The sequence below is a fragment of the Artemia sp. Qi Xiang Cuo genome, chromosome 7 (genome assembly GCF_049724085.1).
Source record: "Artemia sp. Qi Xiang Cuo chromosome 7, ASM4972408v1, whole genome shotgun sequence".
Lineage (NCBI taxonomy): Eukaryota > Metazoa > Arthropoda > Branchiopoda > Anostraca > Artemiidae > Artemia > Artemia sp. Qi Xiang Cuo.
In genome coordinates this window covers 40917530-40942176 of record NC_142800.1, presented here as the reverse complement: position 1 = coordinate 40942176, position 24647 = coordinate 40917530, and the positions used below count along the sequence as shown (strand labels likewise).

The 24647-nt window shown below is 34.9% G+C and overlaps 1 protein-coding gene across 1 annotated transcript in view; it reads right to left on the bottom strand.

Annotated features, from left to right (window-relative positions):
• Positions 1 to 20083, bottom strand: part of Acf (ATP-dependent chromatin assembly factor large subunit) — a 135854-nt gene extending 115771 nt beyond the window's left edge. The window contains exons 1-2 of the mRNA XM_089092279.1: positions 19950 to 20083; positions 8595 to 8736 (exon numbers count right to left, since the gene is read on the bottom strand). Coding sequence (XP_088948405.1) covers positions 8595 to 8736; positions 19950 to 20062 — 255 coding nt within the window. The 5' untranslated portion in view covers positions 20063 to 20083. The remainder of the gene's footprint in view (positions 1 to 8594; positions 8737 to 19949) is intronic.
• Between the last annotated feature and the right edge of the window lie 4564 nt (positions 20084 to 24647).

Genomic DNA, 24647 nt, shown 5'->3' with positions numbered 1-24647 from the left:
CCAACTGTTGATGAAAAATAAGGGGGAAAACGATACCTACAAAATTAGTTTTTCAACTATGGCTGTAACAAGTCGAGCCATTAGTTCCATTGTAACGGCAGTGCTTATTACTTGGAAAAAGCGCGAATGGCAAATCTATAAGTATTTTTTTTTTTGCAAGCTAACTTTCAAAAGTTTACCCGTAATTCGGTAAAATGAATAAATATGAAGAGAATTTTATAGGAAAAAAATGTACATAGGATAATGAAACTTACATAAATAAATTATATTGAGATTTATGCAACTCAGAACATAATAATAACAAAAGAAATAACACCTTTTGTTCTATAAACAAAATGTATGAAATTGGATATCCAAGATTAGGTAAAACAGAACAAATGCAAATAAAAAATATAACTTACTTTTTTAATTGTCCCGAGTTTCGCTTCAGCTTCTTTACTACGTTTATATTTCCCATAATAAATAACAGAGTGCGATACACAGAAAAGAATATTAAAATCGCCCGAGCCCAGATCTTGTTTGTCGTGTCTGATTGTAAAATAGGTATTTCTTGCCAGGTAGACAAAATGGTAGCCGCCTACCCTAAATATATTTCAAACAGCCTTTCGAAAGGATCCGCCCATATTCTTTGAATGAGAAATAGCGAAGCGATGTCCATCTATTTTTGTAACAACTTAACAATTTTTGTATTTTCTTCAAGTTTACGTTATTTTCTACAGAAAAGTCTAAGTAATATAACAAATCTGGCACGATGACTGCATAGATCTGAAGCTATGAACAATATGATACAAATACATTGTCTATGTTGTCAAAATAGAAGCTTCAGATTAGTCGCAAAATCCTGTTTTTAAAAAGCATTTTACCGTCTAAAATAAAATTTTAATCATATTTCAAAAATATAATTCGGTGAATTCATAAATCAAAGTCTCAGCTATCGAATAATGCCAAAATTGTCATCCTTAGTCTAAAATTAAAGACGGCACGTGGTTTATTTAAAAACGGTCAAAAATATGCATTGTGAGCATAAACCTTAAATATTTAAAATATTTATTAACTTTGATGTATTGTATGTAACAAATGAACTTGAAACTGGATTCATTTCTTTACTCTTTTTTCTAATTTGAATATTTCAAAGGTCAATTAGAAAGTCACTCTCTGGTAGCGTCATGTTAGAGCTAAAATAGGAAAAATAATGCTTATAGTATCAAATGTAATCGAAAACATTCTTTGATGAAATTTTAACACGGAATCCAAATAACACCATTGAAATACAGTTTCACTTTATCTTCAAACATATTAGTAGCGGTTTCCTTAACAAAAAGGGTATATCTTTGATGAAAAATCGGACTAATATAAGACCGAAGCTGCTTCCTTGGGGCACCCCCCTCAAAACATCAGCTGAATGAGATAATAGGCCCGTTTTTTTAGCACTAAGATCTTACATCTAAGATTTTGCATCTTTCTGCAAAGATTATCGTTTTTTAACTCATCTTTGTTCTAAGATCTTACAGCTCACTGATGTTAGCAAAAAGTGTGAAGAATGCCATTTTTCTTCCATATAGAACAATGATGAGAGAACTTTGATCATATACTCATCATTGTTCTCAGACCACTGATCAGATCAGAATGATGAAAGACGTTTGCATAAAAACGACAAAGCATGTAAGATCTTAGTTCAAAGATTTCACTTTTAAGCGTTTTCTGACAAAACATGTAGGACCTTAGCACATTGATGAGTGAAAAAACGACCCTAATGTGTAACCAACCTGTTTAGTCCACCCAGATAAAATATTATCTGAAAGTCCAGTGATTCTTTTGTCCAATTTTATAAAAGATGCATTTTTGTACCAGAAGAGGTTTTTAAGCTTACCAAAGCTTTCAAAATCTCATACAAACAAACTCACACAGCAAATTAAGATCAGCGAATCCATAGAAATACATGATAACATCGAAAAGTTATGTGCCTTGGTTTAAGAAAATCAAGCTATTCAGAGGACCAAGGCATGCAGTCATCAAAACGGTATCGGATTCTTGCTACCATTAACCTTTCAATAACTCGATTACATATTTACGGTATAGAAGTTGGGCAATAATCATTGAAGTTAGATCATGATCTATTCTTATAAAGAAGCAAAAATTGAATCGAAGCTCATTTCGATCCTGAAGGGTAAAATAAAGTTTGAAGACAAATCTAATGTAAAATACTTCTTCAACACCATATTTCTTTATTTGGTGTTAAATTTTTTTTTGAGAAATGTACAAGGCCGTATCAAGAGGGGGGGGGGTGACCCCCCTCCCCCCCAATGTTTGGTTGACTCGTAAAAACGTAACAAAAATGTATATAAAAAATTGTTTTATGCGTTTTTAAGGTTTTTTCTTTGTAGCCCCCCCCCCCCGAAAAAAATCCTGGTCAAAACACCCCCGAAAAAAAATCCTTGTGTAACACACACCCCGGAAAAAAATCCTTGTGTAATACACCCCCCGAAAAAAAATCCTGGATACGACCCTGGCAATGTATCTTATCATGCTATTTGAAAATCATCTACAACCAGGGCTGTGGGTAAATCTGAACTGTTTGAAAATTTATAACCTCAAGAAATGAAAAATCAGATCATCTTAAACCATACTGAGGCCAGTGAAATGTTTAAGCACAAAACCACACAGGATAAGGTTAGGTTCGTATCTATTGACATACTTCCTCAGCATTTTGGGTGATAAAATGCTTAACCGGACAATGTCAGAGTTGAGTTCCTCAGTATTTTCCTAGAATTCTGGTTACATTATTTCTTGATTACTTTACACATTTCTAAAAAAAAAAACTATAAGATACTTTGGTTATCTTTGGAAAATTGTGATACTGAGTTAGGACGTTATATCACAAAAATAAATAGTTTTTACTAGAATTACGTTGGTGAACAAAATTTAACTGTTTTTGTTGTTTTTTTCTTTACACCTTACTACTTACACGTAAATGATTCTAATTTTCATAGGGGCTTATAGTTAAAAACATTTACGTGGACCAGAGACATAACATTTTAGCCGCTCTCTTCCCCCAACCCAAAATCAGAAGTACCTTGCCCACACCCCTTCATACTACCTGAAAGTTTTGACTGCATCCCCTCCCTATAAGCCGTTCCCAATGTTCTGCAAATATGCTATTTTAATAGCCTGGATATGGACAGTACCTTTAGATTCATCTCTGCCCCTCAAGCCAGGATTTGAGGGCCATTAGCTCCTCAAAATCCCCTAAAATTTTCCAATCGACCTTCCGAGCCGTTTTTGAAATATTGCAGATGTCCTATTTCATAATTTGGTATAAACATACAGTGTCTTTTGATTTACATTACTTCTTCACAGTGAATAGATTCTAGTCCCAGAGGCCTAAAATGCCAGCATTTTTGGCATATTTGAGACAAAATAGATTTAGCCCTTCTCTGCACCCTTCCAAGTTAAAATCTGAGGTCCTTATGGCCCCTTCTCAAAAGAACCTGAAAGCTTCATCTTGATTTTCCAAGTTGCTCCTCATATATAGCGGATGCATTATTTTGATAGCCTGTTTACACACATAGATTCTTTTATATACCTCGCTACCTGACAGTGAATAGGTTCGAAGTCTCATAGTGAAGAAAAAGTTTACGTTGACTTAGGGGTACAGCATATTGAGTCCCTCTTCCTCAACACAAAATTACAAGTCCCCCTGCCCCTCCCTCTTCCTTCTCTAATACTGCTTGAAAGTTCCAGCTCAATACTTGAGCCCTTGCTGAGAAATTGCAAATATTGTATTTCTATAACCTGAACTCACATGGTTTCTTTTGATATGGGTCTAAACTCTCTACCTAAGCAACAATTCAACGTTTACTCCCTCCCTCCCTCTGCAAAACTCCCTCAGTTTCATCTTGATACCTCAAGCCATTTCTGAGATGCTACAAACATGCCATTTTTATAGCCTAGCAATACAGTGTCTTGATTTATAACACGCCATGCAACTGTCCCATAGGGGCTTACAGTTCAAGACAATTTTGATATATTGAGAAAAAAGTTGTTTAGTACCTTTCCCTCTCCCAACACAGAATTTGAAATCTCCTTAATCCACCCTCCCCATCCTTTTCCCAACAATACCTGATAATTTCAACTTTGTCCTGCAAGCCATCCCCAAGATATTGCAATCATGCTATTTCAATTACCTTGATACTTATAGTGTCTTCCAATTTATCTCTTCCCCCTCTGTCAAATCAAAATTTGATGTCAAATTAACCCACATCCCCCTACCTAGCCCTCCCTGAGAGTTTCAATTTGATCCCCCGAGTCCTACCCAAAATATTGCAGATAATTTAAAAACTTGGGTGCAAATAACATTAATGTGATTTATTCAGATACACATGTCATTTCCGGAGTATACCCTTTGGAATCTCTGGGAATCTTGGCCTAGCATACAATCCCTAAGAGTTCCTAGCTGATCCGGCAACCAAGAACAAGCATGGGTATACTTTCTAATAAAACCTCTCTATGAACATAAGGTAATTTACATAATTTTGGGTCATTGTCCCTTGTGTTGTGGGGGTGGTGTCAAACCTGAGTGCATACTTGTTATGTCTTTCAATCTTTCTGAACAAATAAAAAAAAATCATCTGACATCACGGGGTTGCAGCAGGATACCAGAAAGTGGCATGGGAGGGGGGCTTGTTGCACTTAAAACCCTATTTCACCTTAATCCATTTGAGAGCTTTAAAATGCCCTAGACCTGTAGTGCTCTTGAGTCGACGATTATCATTCGAACCTCCCCTGCGTTTTTATCCATGCTATATCAAGTTAGTGTTTGAAAGACTGGATGGAAGGAGGACTGACAGTAGAGTCCTTCAATTCATTCTACTCGTTAATTACTCTTCTTGAAAAATAAACTTGACGGAATCTTGATCTGGAGCTTAATTTTGGTAGCTTCTTTGGATGTGCCCTTGAAGATGGTGGAGTTTCCCTTAAGATGGTGGAGTTTTCCTTTTGGAATTTTTAAGTCAGCATCATATAACTACGCATGCATCTGTCATTCTTGAGATGGTCCTCATATGAAGCTGATTTTAGGCTTTTCACCTACTTTGTTGCTCACCTCTGAACATTTTCAATGAGCCTAACATCTTACTGGTAAGAAGGACCAGCCAGGCACATGCCAAAATCAAGATGGGGTCTAACAAAAGCCTTAAATTTTTTTTTATGAATATTGTTGCCTCTCGGCTACCGATGGTCCTTTTTAATAGGCCAAGGATGGAGTTTGCTCGGGAGACAACATGCTGGACATGGCGGTGGAACCTCAACCCCTCATCAAAAATCACAACAAGGTCCCTTTCTTCTTCTCTTTTCACTTGATGGTCCCTTGTATTAGGGATTAGACTTAAAATTGAGTATGTAGCCATTGGGTTATTAGGTCCAATCTGCAAAATACAGCATTCGCTTGCATTGAAATGGAGAAGCCAGCCTTAAGTACAATTCTGTAACCTGTCTAGACCTTGTTGAAGTTTATATGGTTTAGCAATTCCAAAACGTTTGGCATCATCAGCAAACAAATGCATATTGTTATTCACATGATTGGAAATATTGTTGATATAAATCAGGAAAAGTGTTGGGCCTAATACAGTTCCCTGTCATACCCTACTCATTACTATGGCCTCGTCAGAGTAGATTGACTGGCCACATGTCTCAAATAAACGGACTTTCTGCTTGCGGTTAGTGAGAAAATTCATCAGCCAGGCCATCAGGGATGTATTGGTACCAGCAGCCAATAATTTCAAGTGCAGTTGACTATGGGGCACTTTGTCAAAGGCCTTAGCAAAGTCTAGCAGCAGTAGGTCAGCTGGATGCCCTTGGTCAATCAGGATTGTAATTATTATAAATGATTCCAACAAGTTTGTTTCAATTGATTTTCATGATTGGAATCCATGCTGCTTTGGTGACAAGATCTTGTTTATGGTTAAATTTTCGAGAAATGAATCATTAACTATGCGTTAAAGCATCTTAACCACAACTAAGGTTAGGCTGATAGGTCGATAATTCTCAGGCTTGGTGCGGTCACCTTTTTTAAATACCAGAGCTATGTTGGCTACTTTCCAGTCTGCTGGGAGCTGTCTAGTCGTAAGTGGTGTCTGGAAGATTCTTGTCAGGAAATCTGCTATCACTTCTGCAATTTCTTTTAGTAGCTTAGGATGTATATTATCAGATCCTGGTGACTTGTTAGGATTCAACTTTTTTAAACGTTAAAGGACCTCTGTAGATGATACCATGGTGCTCTCCATTGGGGCTTTTATATTATAGTTTGGTGGGGAAGGTAAAGGGCCATCAGGCTCAGTGGTGAAAACTGAGACAAATTGTTGGTTCAATAAATTATTTGCCCTTTAAAAGAGTGCAAGAACTTTCAACTGTTAATCAAATCCCTCCCCCCTCCAATTCTATGTCAAATTTCTAATTACAAATTCTATAACCCCACCTCCATGCAAAGTGGCCAGGGAAAAAAGGTTTTTTGCCCCATTTCTGGCTCCATTTTGAGAAAAAGCAACATTTGTTTCCATTTCCCCTTTTACACTGGGGTTCCCTTATCCCATTGGCTTAAAGATATAGGTTTTTGAGCCAAGTAGGAGAAAAACTGTTTGGCCCTTTTTTTTGGGGGGGGGGGAGAGGTCGCAATGCAAAGAAAATATACATTGGTTCTTCTTGGTTCAAGGACTCCTAGCTGTAAGTTTCAGAATGATTAGGGACAAAAAAAGTTCTCGGCTAGTTTCAAGGTCCCCCAGACTACCTCCCCTAACCTTACAAAGTGGTAGACCCTTTTAACCCAGAGAAGGATCCCTGAAATTTTCAAGCCACAGGAAACCTAAGATTGAACATGCCCCCTTTATTTCACTACAAAACCTATCTGTAAATAATTGGCAATTTGCCTACTTTATGGCCCTAGCCCCAAGGGTTCTGGGGGGTCATCTCAATACTGGTGGTATATTTACTGGATCTTTTGACTATTTTAAAACAAAACGGCTATCTAAAATTTTTGCTTGTGTCTTAGAAGGTTACAGGCAAAAATAATGCATGGGAGAGGGGCTGATTGTCCTCAGCCCATTTTTCACTATTAAAAAGGTACTAAAACTTTTAATTTCAAACTGAATAAGCCTCATCTCAAGAATGAATAACCACCCCTTCATACAAAGTAGCTGGAGAAGAAAGTGCATGCAAGGCCCATAGCTCTACTTATGAAGCATTAAAGCACTGTCTCTGATAAAACCCATGTGTAAACAACTGGCAATTTGCATTAAATAATTTCTAAGACCACACCCACTAAGCACAAATTCTTCATCACACATCTTTTTCATTTTGTCAATTTCCATTATTTATGGCCATTGCTCCAGGAACTGTGAGGGTCATCCTTAAAGGCATATTTATAGGACCTTTTCAACTATCCTGGAGAAAATGGGTATCTTAAAATTTTAACTGAACGTCATGGGGGATTATGGGGTATCAGCTAGCAGAAAAGGATGCAGGAAGGGGACTGGTTGCCCTTCAGTTGCTTTCAACTCTTAAAAATGACACTAAAACCGTCAATTTCCAATTTAATGAGCCACTACTAGAGTTTCTATGACCACCCCTTCCATGCAAAGTGGCAAGGGAGAAAAATTAATACATGGGGGCATATGGTTCTTTACTTAAGCAGTGCTACAGTGCTGCCTCTGAAAACACTGGTATGTGAATCCACGGTCAAATCCCAGAAAACCAAAGCCCAGTAATAGCAATTGATAGCAGCCTACATTCTTGTGGTAGCATAGTTCAATGCAAAGTCAGCCCCAAATTTGCACTGGTGTTCCACTAGGTTGATTTTAGTTGAGGAAAACCCCCTGCCCATCCAGAGTATCCAAAAATAACTTACATAAATACTGGAACGAAACCTCTAACATCTATTAACTTGCAATAAAAGCACCTAGGTTTTTTCCTAATAGTTTTAGATACTAACACAGAAAGTGGTCTATGTTAATCTTTCTTTTTATCTCATATTAAACATCATTCATCTCAGAAGAAGAGGAGAAATCTTGCCTTTATTCTCCTACCTGCATGGATACACTTCTCCCTTAAAGCCAGAAACTGGACTTTTAAATAACAATCTGCTTTTTTATGACAATTGAGAGCTGCAAGATTCTTTGTTGCAATAATCAGCCTATGCACAGAGATCTGAGGGGTAGAAATGGCAGCTTCCATTAGGTAAAAATCATATATACCTCAAAAAAGATGGGACACAATAAAAAACGTCATAAAAAAACAGTTTCTTACCAGTATGGATAGAACATACACATTTTGTAATTGGTGTTCTTAAGCTTTTGGTTTCCAAAGCTAAGAAAAAGCATTTATATAAAAATAGTGTAATATTATGTTTTTTCATACTCAAGATAGTACACAGATCCTGCCCAGCCCCTTTGTAGTTGCTCCTAAGAAAAGAATATAAAATGTAGGAATCAAAATAAGCTTTTTGTCTTTTAGCCCCCCATCCCTTGGAACACACAAAAGTGAAAAACTAAGCATTAGTTTCCTCAAACCCAACTTAGCCTAATTTTGGTATTAAGAAGGCTTACCTCTTTTGAAATTGTTTCAATAACATTCTTCAAAGCATTTTGTTCACTTTGTAGTGCTTCATCATAGGTTAAATTTGACTTCCCAGTTAAAGAGCAGCTCCATATTAAGGAATTACAGAGTATTGACCTCTCAAAGAATCCTCTGAAAGTACAAAAAAACATAACTGCAGTAAGCATGATTAAATAGAGTTAGGGCGTTTAACCCAAGAATGGCACCATTTTCCTTACAGGCATTTCTAATCATTTTTACATGTTTGTTTCTGTCTTCGAGTTTGAGACCCATATTGTAATATGATTTGTTGTTCATGGTAATAAAGGTTTAAAAACCAGCATGCTGTCAAAACTGGTTTTCTTAAATTTGTTCTGGTGGCTTTTCACTCACAGATGCACAATATAGGCCCCTTCCTTGGAGTGTTCTGTTTACTGTTGTGTAGTTTTTACTTACATTTATAAACCTTTAAGTCATGAATATTATTTTTGATAAGGAGCAGTAACTTGTGATTTTAGAGCATCTACTTTGTTTTTGCTGCAGGTTTCTTGGCTTTTCTTTTGATTTTGTTTTTTTTTTTTTTTAGGATTAAGTAGATCCCAATACAGAAAGGAAAACTGAAAAAAAAATATTGGTTTTCCTGAAAACGGCTGAAAATTGGTTGGGGGAGCAGATCCCCATCCATCATAAAGGTTACGATAAAAATATTATTAATACATGATTATACAAAATAATAGCTCATAAAAAGTTTTGTCTGAATATTCAAATTCTGCCTAAAATTTAAAATGTCACATTTTAGTTCTTAAAGAGAAAAACTGAAAAATCTTTATAAAGATTTCCACAATGGACCAATAAAAAAAACTATATCAATTAAAAAACTAACAAAAAATAATTTTAAAAAACATTTTCTAAACATAAATTCCAAGGAAAACTAAAGAGCCATAATAAAGAGTAAAATTAGCAGAAACATAGGTTATATAACAATTAAAGCTCAAAATAAACAGAAATCATAGGCAGCACAACAGCGCTTCCTAAGTAAAGAACAATATTGGCACAATGTATTATTTTTTTTCTAGTTTTGGCCAAGGCACTTCATATCAAAGGAGACCAAAATTCTTTTAAATGTTTTCACTTTTATAACTTTAAAAAATCAAAAATTAATTAAGATTTTAACGAATAAATGTCAGCATATGTATACTAAACTGACATTTCTATATTAATGCACATTTCTTTCAGTAAATTAATTTGAATTGTTTTCAGTAAAGTACAAATTATATTCTGGCTTTTAAAAAGCATAGGGTTTAGAACCCTACTCAGATTAATTTCTGCTTGTTTTGAGTTTGACTTATTTTAATTTTTGTTTGTTTTGGATTTCATGTATTTATTGATACTGATTTGTGGTAGTTGTATGCTTTGTAAATTATTTGATTTTATTTTTCTTCATTTTTGGTTTAATAGAGTTCTTTAAGTTTTTTTTTGAAAAACTTATTTTGTGCAAAAATTTTTTTTGATTAGCCTAATTACTTTAAAGAATAAAAAATTCAAAACAGGCAGGAATGAAGATGAATAGTTACACCAAACTTGAAGATATCAGATATTGCTGATTCACCAGAAATGGCCAAATACTTAGATCCTAAAACAAACAGAATTTAAAATGAATAGTCAAAGTCATAATTAAAAATGAACAGAAATTACCACAAATAAGAGTAGGGACTCACACTAGACCATCTATAGTATAAAGAAGCATCTTTTCTTTACTGAAAACAAAATATATTTTAACAGTTTCTCCTTTATTGGAATAGTATTGAAAAACAAAAAATCACTTTTATTTCACATAACCACTCCAATTCCATTCATGAGACATCCTGAAAACTTTTATAATTGGTTTCTTCATTCTAAATGCATTCCTTTCAAATGAATAGAAAACCATTTATTGATTTGTCAATTCAAAAATATTAACAGATCAAACAGTTTGTGATAACAAACTGTAAATAAGGATCAATTTGGCCCAATAGAGGCGAAAACTCTATAAAAAGGAATTTGGTAACTATTATCACATCAAAAGATGTGGATTTTTATGATGATTCCAAATATATAACATTTATTGAGTTTAACCTTACCCACCAAAAGCTACAAGTCTAAGAATATTTGCCTAATTTTTGAAGAAAGTGGAAAAACTGCTCTAACAAGTTGAGGGATGTTTATGAAAATCAAGCCATCTGATTCAGAACATCACAGAACCATAATGTAGAGGTTTCAAGCTCTTATATACAAAAATGTGGAATTTTATATTTTTTACATTTGCCAGAAGAAACGTTATGGATACATGTTTATTTTTGTTTAGTTTTTCCATGGGGTGATTGGTTCAAACCAGTGGTCCTAGAAAATTGGGAGAGGTCTCATTCAAACAGAAATTAAAAGTTCTAGCACCCTATTTAAGTGACCAAAAAGATTGGAGGACAACTATCTCCTTCCCGTGCTCTTTTTTCATGGAGGGGAGAGGGGAATTGGCTTGATTTGGAATAAAATAAAAATCAAATTTTAAAAGAAACATTTTTTTCAACTAGAATTAAGGAGTAACATTAAAACTAAAATTAACAGAATTCCATATATGAAGGGTGTCCCTCCCCTATTCCCTTTACACTAAACTTTGACTTTTCTGTCATGAAGCTTTGAGAATGACTGCTGAGACACAAGGACACAAGCAATTGCTTTGCTTGGAGATTTAATTTTAAGCCCTTGATGGATCCTTAAAGATGGTAAATTCTTCTATAATTTTATATTTATCAGGTATAAAAAAGGATTAAAATTTTGGTTTAAAAATAGGCTTACTATCTGATTATAAATTCATTTTTATAAAGTTATATAATCAACAGGCACTTATTATTCATGATCCAATTGGATAAAAAAAATTATTATTTTTGCCATGCTTAGTCTATGCTGTTTTTGTAAAATTAAAGACTGCATTTTCTGAGTGCTAAAATGTACTTGATATTACAATAGTTAACACAGAAAAGCAAGTGATGGCAGTGTATAAAATGTCTGATACAATATTTAATTTATAGTTGATTTAATTTATGATCAAATTACAAGTTTGAAACCAATATTTAAACCTTTTTCATAGCCACTAATATATAAAAGTTGTATCATATATATGGGTCCATAAAAGGATTAAAACTGAATCCCCAAGGAAAGCAATTGTTATATTTAGAAGAGCAGAAACCTAATTTGTGACTCAGTATTAGAAACATTCTCACCTTTACCTATAATCTTGAGCTATGTCTGGGATTGCCAGAAAGAGGGGTTTACCTAACAGAAAAGCTGCCATGGTATTTGCAAAGAGTATAAAATAAGGATTCTCATGGTACTACTTTTGGTAAATATCTATATTAACAGACAATTCAAAAAGCTATCAAACAAACTTACCTCTATAATCAGAATTTCCTCTTGAATCCAGATATGACATTATTTCCATTGCAAATTCAATTTTAAGGAAATTTGCAGTGGGCCTTATCATTTAGCTAAGATGAAAGTGAAAACGTCATTTGATGCCTTTTTTATGCTCTTTCATAAATCAATAATTACTTCTGGGGTTAATTGCATCTTGAGCCCTTAAAGGGGCCCCAAAGGTATATTATATGAATAATGAAAGAGCATAAAATGATCTTTTCACTTTCATCCTAGCTAAATTATATGACCCACTGCAAATTTACCATGAAATTAACTCACCCCCCCCCCTAATGTGCAAATATATACCCTGAATTGTTGATGGCAAAGTTTCAAATTGCAAAATTCAGTGCTATTTTTGTCAATGGCATTTGAAAAACTTGAAATGGTAGGAAAACAGTTTATGTTAGAGATGCCTAATAAATAAGGTTTGAATTCTTATTAATAAGTATGTTTGGAATATATTAGGCTACTCTTGAACAACCTATTTATAAACTAGTGATAGGTAGGGTGGTCCTTATGTATATATTTTTGTTTTTCCTGCCTCCCACCATCCTAAACTATTCTTCTATGATAGAAAAAAAAGTGTCATTTATTTTTAGGATAACTTCATGTTTGGGGTATGCTCAAGGCACCCAAATTTTGATTATACTCGAATGTTATAGAAATCGGGTGTATATAAAGAAAATCATTGGTTCAGGGCATATATTTATTAGTTAATTGTGTATTTATTTTGAATTCTAACACAAAACAGGTGTTATGTGTTATATAAAGAGATAACTGAAGGGATTCAGGGTAATATATTAATAATCAATTAGGTGTCTGTGCATTTTCTTGCAAATCTAGCAGATATATTTGTGTAAAACTACAGAAGTTTATGTCACTATTTAAAATTAACTTCAACATTTACTTACTGAATCAATCAAAGATTTATTATTACATTTGATTAAATATTCCTGCAGCAGACATCTTTAGTATTGCTTAGTTTCTATTTTCTCAGATAAAGATTGATTATAAATACATAGGATACCAAGCTGATAAGACAATATCAGGTGAATTACTGAATATATCAATTTACATTTAATGTTTGTTGTTATAACTGAAATTTTGTCATTTGTCAGATATAATAAATTCATATTTGAAATTGACTTGTTATTAATTTGCTATTAGAACAATACTATTTTTGACTCAATGTTGTCTGCTATGTAATTTTCTGACAGATTAGACAATTGTTAAAGTACACATAAAATGTTTTGTTTTACAGTGGGTCATGGCAATTTCCACATCCACACGCAGTAAACAGGAAGTGTACCTGCTTGGTTCAGCTTTGGAAGATCTATATGGTTCAAAATTGCCATCGATTGGTGATGTTCTCAGGCTCTATGCCACAAAGCTGAAAGTAGCCAAGACTAAACATGACGCAGCAGTATCAGTAATTAAGGACGTTCAAATGTTCTGGGAGAAAGCCAGAATACCCATGTGCCAGAGTGATCATGCAGTTGCCCAACTTGAAGTTTTAGTGCAGAGATGGGAAGGGTTGAAGAAAAACAAAGCAAGAAGGACAGCAAGTCAGATAGCCAATGAGGAAGAATTTAAGGAAGCTTTCAATGATCTCTTTGACATAGCTCACCAGGAAGCATTACAGCTTATCAAAATTGAGGAAGACAAGCAATTCTTGTAGACCCAGCAGGAAATAGGAAGGCAAGGGGTTATGGCAGGTGTTGACATGTCACTTACAAAAAAGGAGAAAGTACAGGAAAATAAACAAAAAGGCCAGTTTCACTTGAAAATGAAACAGCAACTTGATATAGCAAATCTGAATTGAACTGTGTTATCGGAGTCTTCCGATTTGTCTTCTAGTAATGATGATGCAGACATGGAAGTAATACAAGGAATTGGCAGTGAAGCCACCGAACAACCATGTACACCAAAACGAAAACGTGGAAGAACTAACATTTTAACTCCTGCACTCCTGTCATCCCAGACCGCACAAAGACAAGTGACAGGCAAGCAGTTCAGATCATTGCCCCAATAATTCAAGTGACAGGTCACAACGTTCTGGATTTCAGTATCAACAGATCATCTATAAGATGTTACCGACAGAAGCATCATGTCATACTTTCATCTCAGTTGAAGTCTGATTTCAATCCCCAGAAGCCAATGGTTCTTCACTGGGATGGAAAGCTTATGGAAGACCTCACTGGAGATGAAAAAGTTGAATGACTGCTGATAATTGTTTCTGGATCTGGAACAGAACAGCTGCTTTGTATCCCAAAGCTGGCTCCAGGTACTGGTAAAGCCATGGCAGATGCAATGATGGACACAGTGTCTGACTGGGGCATTGTAGACAGTATCAAAGCTCTCAGCTTTGATACAACATCAAGCAACATCGGCCGAATGAATGGTGCCTGTACTCTATTTGAACAGCATCTTGGTAGAAGTGTTCTGCATCTTACATGCAGACACCACATCCATGAATTAATGCTGGAAGAGGCATTCAACATCACAACGGGACCTTCAAGTGGCCCTGACATCCAGCTGTTCAAATGGTTCAAAGCCTTATGGCCAAACATTGTATATGCTGATTATAAGCAAGGTGTTGAGGTTCCGGTTATTGCTGCAGCTCTGGTTGATGCCCTGGATGATGTGAAGACCTTTCTGACTGATTAGCTGGGTATTTGTCACCAACGTCAAGACTACTGTGAGCTTCTCGAGCTTTCCCTGCTGTTCATTGGTGGCCTTCTGGCTTGTGGTGTGATGTTCAGGAAACCAGGAGCCCTTCATTGTGCTCGTTTCATGGCATGACTGATTTATGCATTGAAAATATACATGTTCAGAGATTCTGGCTTCAAGCTGACAGATCGTGAAATCACAGGTCTGGGCAACTTCTGTGCTTTTGGTGTAGGAAGTTATGTTAAATTGTGGTTCCTTTCTCCTTTGCCAACAGCAGAACCAGCCAATGATTTAATGCTTCTGAAGAGTCTCCTCACTTGTGGATTGTCAGCAGCAACTGGTGCACTTAAGAAACTGTGTGGGCAGCTGTGGTATCTTAGCAAAGAACTGATAGGATTGGCATTTTTTGACAGGGGTGTTGATGCAACTGAAAAAAGAGCAATGGTCAAAGCACTCTGCCATGAAAGAACAGAGGGCCCACCGAAGCACATCACTGTGGGCAAAACTACAGTCACCAACAGGAATCTACAGGATTTTGTTACACACAATAAAAGGAACTTCTTCCATATCCTTTCCATTCCAGATAGTTTCTTGTCTACAGATCCTGAGACCTGGGTGGATAATGAATCCTATGTGAAGGCTGAAGCAATCATCAGAGAACTACAAATAGTGAATAACACAGCCAAACGAGGAGTTGCCCTTATGCAGGACTACAATTAGCTGCTAACAAAAAATGAAGACCGGGTGCAATTTGCTCAGCAAGTGGTTATAAAGAGCATCGCAAACGTTTTCCTGATTCTAAAAAGTCAACAATACTTCAAGGGCAAGCCACAACTTCTGATAGCCCAGGCTCAGCATGACTTGTAGTGTGTAATTTTTTATCAATTACCGAAAGATATGTTTTATATTTGCTATGCCAGTGACATATTTTAACCAGTCATTATGATTGTTTTAACAAACTAATGATTGGATTAGTTAAGTATTGATTATATATAATATGTCCTCATTAAATTTTGTTTGGTGAATGAATTTCCTAAGTGCATCCGAAATTGTGTTAAACATTTTCCAAGCAGAAGTATAGTAATTGTATGCTAAACTTCACTTGAATTGAGCATACCCTAAATATTAACCCATTTGGAAAATTTGTTGCCCATGTTGTTAACTTATGGTGTAGAAAAAAATGGCAGGGTGGGAGGTTTATAACCCCCAACAAATAAACCAACACCCCCCAAAAAAATTAAGAAAAGAACTTCTACCTCACTGATGTTCTTTAGGAATGGCAGCTTTTCATCTTTTTCTTGCTCCTGGTCAATGTACTATTGACACAAAGTAGAGCCTAACTTTCGCCAGTCTAGGAATTTTCATGGATTTTGATTTTTTTTTAAAGGCATATAATTATTATTAATAATTAAATCAAATTTTGAGTATTTTGTAGGAATGGTTTTTAAATGGTTGATTTTCTTAACAATAAGAAATCATCCTTTCAAAAATCCAACAGGGTACAGTGTTGCTTTACTGGTCACAGCATATTTCCTGACATGGGTGTTTTTTCTAATGTAAACAGAAAACTGGTCTGAATGGATGGCCATGTCACAAAATTGGTTTGGGGACTTTTCTCTTGAATTGTAGTTATGCAGTTTGTAAAACAAATAAGAGGAAACATTATTTAATCGAGTTTTATTCAGGATACTGATAATGTTAGGGCTCTGCCTCAAATTTTACTATTTTCTCCTTTCCAACCTTTTTCTAAGGTTTCAGTAATCTTTCACATTAAAAAAAAAATTACATTTGCAAAGTTTCTTTGCCATTTTTCTAGGATTTAATCAAATAATTCTAACATGAATAATTCATTTGGAAAAACCCAATTGAACATTGAAACATTTCATGGTAACAAACTGTAAGTAAGGAGTGATGCAGCTCATTAGTAACCAAAATACTAAAAACCGAATTTTAAATGGAGGTTTATTATGGTGATTCCAAATATATAAGTTTCTTTAAGTTTAGTGTTACCCATTAAAGGCTTCCAACCTGATAGAATTTGGTTGACATTCAAGAAAGAGGAGAAACACCCCCAAACAGTTAAGAAATCTTAACAAAAATCACACTATCAGATTAAGCATTGTAATTTAATTAAGCTTCTTTTTTTAAGCATAAGATATAATACTTTAGCTAAATTGTCTGCTTTCCTTTACTTAAAAATAAGCCTGCAATGACTTCTGATGGCAGTGGTGATAGTTGGTGTTGTATTTATTGCCATGAAGCTTTGAATGGTTTTGGTTCACTTGTAATGGTTATGAGGGGCATATGCATTGGCAATGTATTCCTGAAGGTCTTTCAATCATTTGCACCAGATCAGCAATGGAGCTAAATAAGTTCTTAAAGTCAAAAGGAACAAAGTTTACTGCAAGATATGTTTGGAAGAGTAGAAGTTCTGTTTTATTAGTTAATACTGTTGGTTTTTTATATTTTTCACATTTTGATATTAAAAAATTTCATTTCTTTCATTATCAAGCTCTGATCTACAAAAATATAGTACTTTGTATTTTTTGCCAGAAGAAAGATCATGCATGCCTGTTTATTGTTTTTTCTAGGGGTGATTATATTGGCCCAGTGGTGCTAGAATACTGGGAGAGGTTTAGTGCTCATTTTAAGTGACCAAAAAGATTGAAGGGCACCTAGGCCCTCTTCCATGCATCTTTTTTCCCAAAATTGTCTGATCAAGATTTTGTGCAGCATAGTCGAAAGGCCCATTAGCTATACCTTTAGCAGTAACATGACCCCCCCACAGCACAAGAGGAAAGGTCTATAAGTTAAAAAAATCTACCCATTGTTTACATATAATATTTACAAATAGTATATATTTTACAAGTGGAGGTGGGCCAAAATTACTACAGGGGGTTTTTCAATGCAGAGGATTTTTCAATTTGGAGGGAAGTTTCCAGGGGTAAAATTCTGGGGAAATTTTACTCTGGGTGAATTTGCCAAAATTCATATGCAAATTTTTTTTATGTCTTGCTTTCTTTTATCTGACTCAATTTTATGCTTGGAGATGTTAAGGGTAATTGATCAGGATACATTTTCACCAGGACTGAATTGTCTAGAGGATATTTCCTTGGGGAGGGAGGATTTTTCTGTGGAGGTGGAGCCAAATTTCCTGGCATTACTTAAAAAATAAAAATTATAAATAAAGCTAATTACATATATGATGGGGTTGCTCCCACCTCAAGACATTGCTCTTTATGCTAAAGTTTGAATTTTTGTCCTAATTCTTGAAGAATGACTCATGAAACATAAAGGCTGTATAATTAGAACAATAAATGTTTTTATCAGTTTTAAAATAAATCTAGCATAAAGAGCAAGGTCCTGAGGAGGGGGCAACCCCCATCTTATACTTAATATTGTCAGGTTGTTTAAAGTTTTGATGGTGGTCCTTACTTTTAGTTGGAAAACTCATTTTTTATTTAATTTCATATAAGATTGACTTTTTTTCAACTTTACCTTTACTATATCTTGCAGTCGAACAATGCTAACGTGCTATTCCTTAAGCTTTTAAATTGAATCCTTAGAAGTGTTATCCAACTTAAGTTTATTGGCATTTGGGTTACATTGTTTCAGGGTGACAAAATCAAGAATCAATAAATGCACAGGAAATTTATAATGTGCTAGGCTATATATTTTGGGTAAGCTTAGAAAGGGGTAAATTTTTACCAAATAATATTATTGACTAACAAATAAAGTGAATATACCACTTGACGCCTTTTTTATGCTCTTTCCAAATATAGCAATCATTTTTGTCAGAAATGAATTTGGTAAATATTTACCAAATCATATCATTGACTTACAAATAAAGTGAATATACTACTCAATGCCTTTTTTTATGCTCTTTCCAAATATAAGATTCATTTTTGTAAGAAATGAATTTTACCCCCACCCTTATATACCAATTCAGGGTGTATATTTGCCCATTAGGGGGTGGGGGTTAAGTTTAAAATTATGTCCTATTTACATCAGAAATAAAATTTGCCCCTATCCCCCTAATGTGCAAATATATACCCTGAATTGGTATAGGCCTATATAGGGGTGGTGGTAAAATTCATTTCCAACAAAAATTATTAGGGTAAGACACCCAGTAGTTGGACACTTCAATCACTTTGAAAACTTTTTGACATTTAAACTACTCTAATTACTGTATTATACCACCTAGAAACTTAATTTTTGTATCAAAAAATTTCTGAACAAGTAGGTTACTAATTCAAATAGTTTCACTTGTACAGCACCTCCTATTTTTGAATTTACTAACAAGTGACAATTCTGCCTAAACTCGGACATACAAACAGCTCATTGTAAATTGGTTATTAAAATAGTATAAAAGATTCTGTCCAAGAATAGGCAGGTGGCCAACTACTGGGTGTCTTACCCTATTATATTTTGAAAGAGCATGAAAAAAGGCATCAAGTGGTATATTCACTTTAGGCTATTTGTAAGTCAATAGCCTAATATTATCTGGTAAATATTTACCATGAAGTAAGTCAATAATATGATTTGGTAAAAATTTACCTATAAAGGATATGCTAAGCTAGGCTAAAATTGAACTTGTGACAGAAACAAATATCATATTTGGATTTTGGATGAAATTTGGATTCTAGAGGTATGCCTAAGTTTGTTTCTTAACTATCTGAATTGTCACTTAAAATAGGTATTTATCCTATTTTCTTAACCAAAATGTTTCCTTCAGAAGTTGTTAACCCTGAGTGTCAAAAGGTGCATCAAATGGTAGGCTATGTTCATGTAGCTAACAGAGGGACATCCACCATATGGCTAATATGGGAGTAAAGCTCACTTGTGATGCAAATGGATGTTATATTTAGATTGAGGATGCAATTCTAGGTAGGCCTATACATTTGCACATTAGGGAGGTGGGGATATATATTCTGTGAGTATAGGCCTATAGGTCCTAAAAAATTTATGAATTTCTTAGAAAACTGGAAAAACAAGGAAAGAAGTTAAGATAAAGGCTCTCCCCCTGCAAAATGTGTTAACTAGGATTATTCTGCATATTATGGAGTAAGGATTGTTTTCTTAATATGTTTCCTTATGTCCAGCTGGACTCCTAGGCTTAAAATACTGGGTGGCTAATTTAAAGATTTGTATATATATATATATATACACTGTCAAATTAGCCATCTGGTGGTATCCTGTCTAGGCCTACTCTAGACAAGCCAGTGAAAATATAATAGCTAACTCACTCGTAGTCAGTAAATATTTCATTTGTATACTGACAAAGAAACACTTCCGCATCTGGACTCAAGTTCTCAGGCCTTTTATTGGGATAGAATGGCTCTTTTCTCAAAAGTGGCATTGCTGTAAATTTAAGCGGGAAATAAAAATGCAGTTTTCCCTTATTTCTTCTACGATTCAAACAGAGAGCCACCTTATCTCTGCCATCTATATTCATACACTTAACGTAATCCTAGAGGCTGGGCCATAGATTTGAAAACATTGGCAAGTTTTAATCTGAGCAGTCATAGCTATTCTAAATTTTTCGTCCCGAAGTCTTTTGATTTTTCGTAAATGAGTAGAGTGAGCTAAGGATATTGGGAATTTAGCTTATGGATTTTTGAAAAAGATAGTCTTAGGGTATCTAAAAATGACACCATTTAAGCTCTTCAAAGTTTCGCCTCATAATCCCTTGATTGCCTAACTGACAAAGAAGCAAACTTCCGACGTACAAATCTTGTCAGAACCACAGTTGACTTGACTGGAATCAAATCAGGTATAATTAACAACCCAGGGTTTTCACTTTAAAGCTGTACCTCTTAAAATAGGGATCCTTTAGGTCATTTATAGATAAAAAGTTTTATTGAGGGGTTTGGGGATTCTGAGGGGATTTGCAAGAGTCTCATAGATTATTAAAGATGTTAGCCAAATGAGAACAAAGGAAAATCATATGACTTTGTATATTTTCCAGACTGGAGTGTTAAATCAAAAGTGTGTTATCTTTGAATGAATACCTATACAGGACAAAGAACTTAATCTGACGACAAGAACAGCCTAGCTGACCTAAAAGTCAAGTGATGAAGGGTCCAGAATTGATCTCATTTCAATGCTGGCATTTACAAATATCAAAAAAGGATTGATCCTGTTTTATCTCAGTCAAAACAGATTCTTTTCAACTCTTTGTTCGAAATTACAGAAAGTATCGTGGAATGAAAACCAAACCAACCAGAATTGAAGAGTAAGATTCTCACCGATGTCGATACATAGAAAATAATTTTGTTATTGACTGCTTATATTTGCTTTTTTTTTCAGGAAAAAACATCGCAGGAACCAAGCTATATGCAGATAAAAACATGACGGTAACATTTGGTTTTATTCTCATTTCTCCAATGTTGTTGTTAAAGATGACAATTTTTCTTTGCCGATTGGCTTGAAGCTTACTGAGCATTCTAAATAACATGACCAGGTGAACCTCAGTAAATTCAAAAAAGTTTGGAAACAAATTTGGTAAGTGTTGATTCGTGATGTTCAATTGTTGTTTGTTTTTTTTTGTTTCTTAGACAACTAAACATTACTTTTTTTTATAAATCATATAGAAGTAAATTTAATGAAATTGTAGATTAAGATACATCTTTATTCGAGGGTGTCTACCGGATTGTAAAGGTCGAACTGGTTTTAGCCCTGTAGGAGACCAAAAGTTATAAAGACTTGCATGCTTTATTATTGAAAATCTACATTTCCATTGAGCCCAAATTTCGCATAAAAATGGTATCAAAAAATAATTCCACAGAACTACAGGTGATTGAACACTTCGGCAGTATATTTAAATTTGCCTCAAAACTATAATCCAACTCTTACTTGTAGTAGTTTATATATATATATATATATATATTTTTATTCAGTTTGATTTCTGCTTGTTTTAGGTTCTAACTTCACATCCATAGCCATATCTGTTATTTTTAAGTTTTATCTCATTATTCATTTTGGTTTCTAAACGTTTCAGGATTCATTCATTTATTTTTAGTAGCTTCTGTTTAATATGAGTTTGTTTCATTTTTATTTTTTTTTCTGCTTCCTTTAGGTTTTAATTTCTTTCATTATTTTTTTTGGAATTTTTTTGAAGAGCAATATATGAAAAGACGAGTTATCAATAAGATTGCTTTTTGAATAATTTCCTAATCTATTCTCTTTAAGTGAGCAACAATTGTATATATGAGGGCTATTCAGAAACTAGGGAACGTTTCCGTCTGACGCCACTAGGCGTGCGGCGATCACGTACGTTTTGGTGTGCGCGTGCTCGTAGCTTCACTGCTTCAGTCGGCAATTTCAAATCCTGCCAGTTGTGAGGTACGGCCCGTAATACGGTTTTTGTTAGCAAAAAAAGAAAAACCGATAGAAATTCATCGGTAACTGTGCGAAGTGTATGGCAACGACGTAATGAATGAAAGTTCAATGCGAAAATGGTGTATTCGGTTTAAAAATGGCCGAACCAACGTGCATGATAAAGAAAGGAGTGGACGCTTGAGCATTGTGACAGACGATCTTCTCGCCAAAGTTGATGAGAAGGTTCGTGAAAACCGTCGCTTCAGAATAACGGAGCTTTCGCTTTGCTTCCCACAAGTTTCACGGACACAAGTTTCACGGACTTTGTTGTTTGAAATTGTGACTCACAAGCTTGGCTACCATAAATTTTTTTGCAAGATGGGTGCCAAAAATGCTTACAGACCTCCATAAAGGTCAGCAAATGGGAGCAGCCTTAACATTTCTTGACGCCTACCACACACATGGTGATTCTTTACTGGATCGAATCGTAATGGGCGAGAGAGACGTGGGTTAAGCACGTCAATTGCGAGACAAAATTGCAGTCTATGGAGTGGGGGCAGACAAGTTCCCCCAAAAAACCAAAAACAATTTTGCAAATCTTGTCAGTGAGGAAGATTACGGCTACTGTTTTTTGGGATCGGCAAGGTGTGCTGCTTACTGACTATCTCGATCGTGGTGCAACAATTAACTCTGGTCAGTACTGCCAAACATTGCGCAATCTTAGAAGAGCAGTGCAATACAAGCGCCGAGGAAAGTTATCGTCAAAAATGTTGTTTCTTTATGACAATACCCGACCTCACACGGCAAATCGAACTGTAGAACTTCTTGACTCATTCAAATGCTCATTCAAATGGGAGATTTTCCCACATCCACCCTACAGTCCCGACCTAGCACCGATTGATTTTCACTTGTTCCCGAAGATGACGAACTGGCTAGCGACACAGCGTTTTGGTAAGGACAACAAACTCCGGGCGTGCGTCACTGTGTGGCTAAAATCGCAGACGGCGGATTTATATGATGAAGGAATATCGAAGCTTGTCCACCGCTATGATAAGCGCCTTAATTTGCTTGGTGACTATGTAGAAAAGTAGCATTTTAGTCACTCTTTCAGATGTAAAATACAGGAAAAATATTTTTCCTGTAACTAGTTTTTGTTTTATTATAAAACGTTCCCTAGTTTCTGAATAGCCCTCGTATATATATATATATATATATTTATTGTTGTACTTTTCTCGAAAACCGCTTGATATTTTTTTCTGAAACTGGTAAAATAACATTTTCTGGCCGGAAAAAAAAAACGGTATAAATAAGTCACAACTTTGGAACATTAATTTGAAGCCTAAATGGTGGTTATAAGACAAACGAAAGCAAGAATTGCAACGAATCAAAAACGAAAATGAAGCGCAACAAAATTGGCGGTTAGAAGACAAGCGATAACAAGCGTCGCAACGAATCACACACAAATAATTTTTTTGACCACACCGCTTTTCCATTTACGAAAAGTTAAGAGAGAAAAATTAGTTTAATTTTAATAAAGTAGTGGAACAAAAAAAGAAATAAAAGACAACAACAAAACATTGATTGATAAAAAATTCCAAATATTTTGGCTTTACGCCCGGGAGCCCTTCTCAACTTGAAAAAAAACAACTTCAAAGAAGAAAAAACAGTTTTTAATATAAAACCATCCTTAAAATCAACAAACCTAAACATACGGGGAAAGAAAGAGAAAAAAAAAACAGCTAAAAACATAACAAATAAATACAACTCACATTCTAAACACTTCCAGAACTGTTGTTACTCACTGAACAAGACAAAAGCGAATGTCTATAGTGGACAAAACGTAATTCTCCTCTTTACAATCAGTGGATAAATGGGATCTATTAAACGTGAAAACTATGTTTATTTGAAAAAAGGTCATAAGACCCCAGGTCACCACCCCTGATTAAATTTACCAGGTTAATAGCATTTATACTATATACCTACCCACATATAGCCTATAGCAACAGGTCAAAGAAACTTAAACATTAAAAATTAAATGAATTTTTTATTTGCTAGTTTAGCTGCAGTCCGTTGACTTTTGCCAGCTTTGACCTCATCCCGGATTTCGCTTGCAGGGTTGTCACATGTTAGGGAACTATTTTGTAACTCTCTACTGATAGAAAATTTGACCTGTCCCCTAATTAAATTATTATAAACTGGATTCATTCTAAATTACCCTTCATCTCTATTAATACTAATCCCACCATAGATAATTTCTTGAGTTTCAATATTTTCTCTAAAACGTTGCAAGAGCCCTATGGACGATATAAACTACGACTTTTGTTTAGTCAAATAATATACTATGATGAGGAAGGTCAAATAAATGTTCTGCTAAAGCTGAGTCGAATGTTTCAGGTTTTCGATTGTATTTAAGCAAGAAGTCTATGGCATTCTGTGCTAATGTACGCCTAATCTATTTTATAAACTTTTTGTGCCCTTCCTACATAAAATTACCACAAGAACAAAGAATTTTGCGTACCCGAATTTGTACTTTTTTGGAATCTTGTCTGTTCTATTATTTAGTAAAGAGCCTCTGGTTTGTCGAGATTTAATCGTTGTTTTTACATTATGTTTTTTAGTTCTCT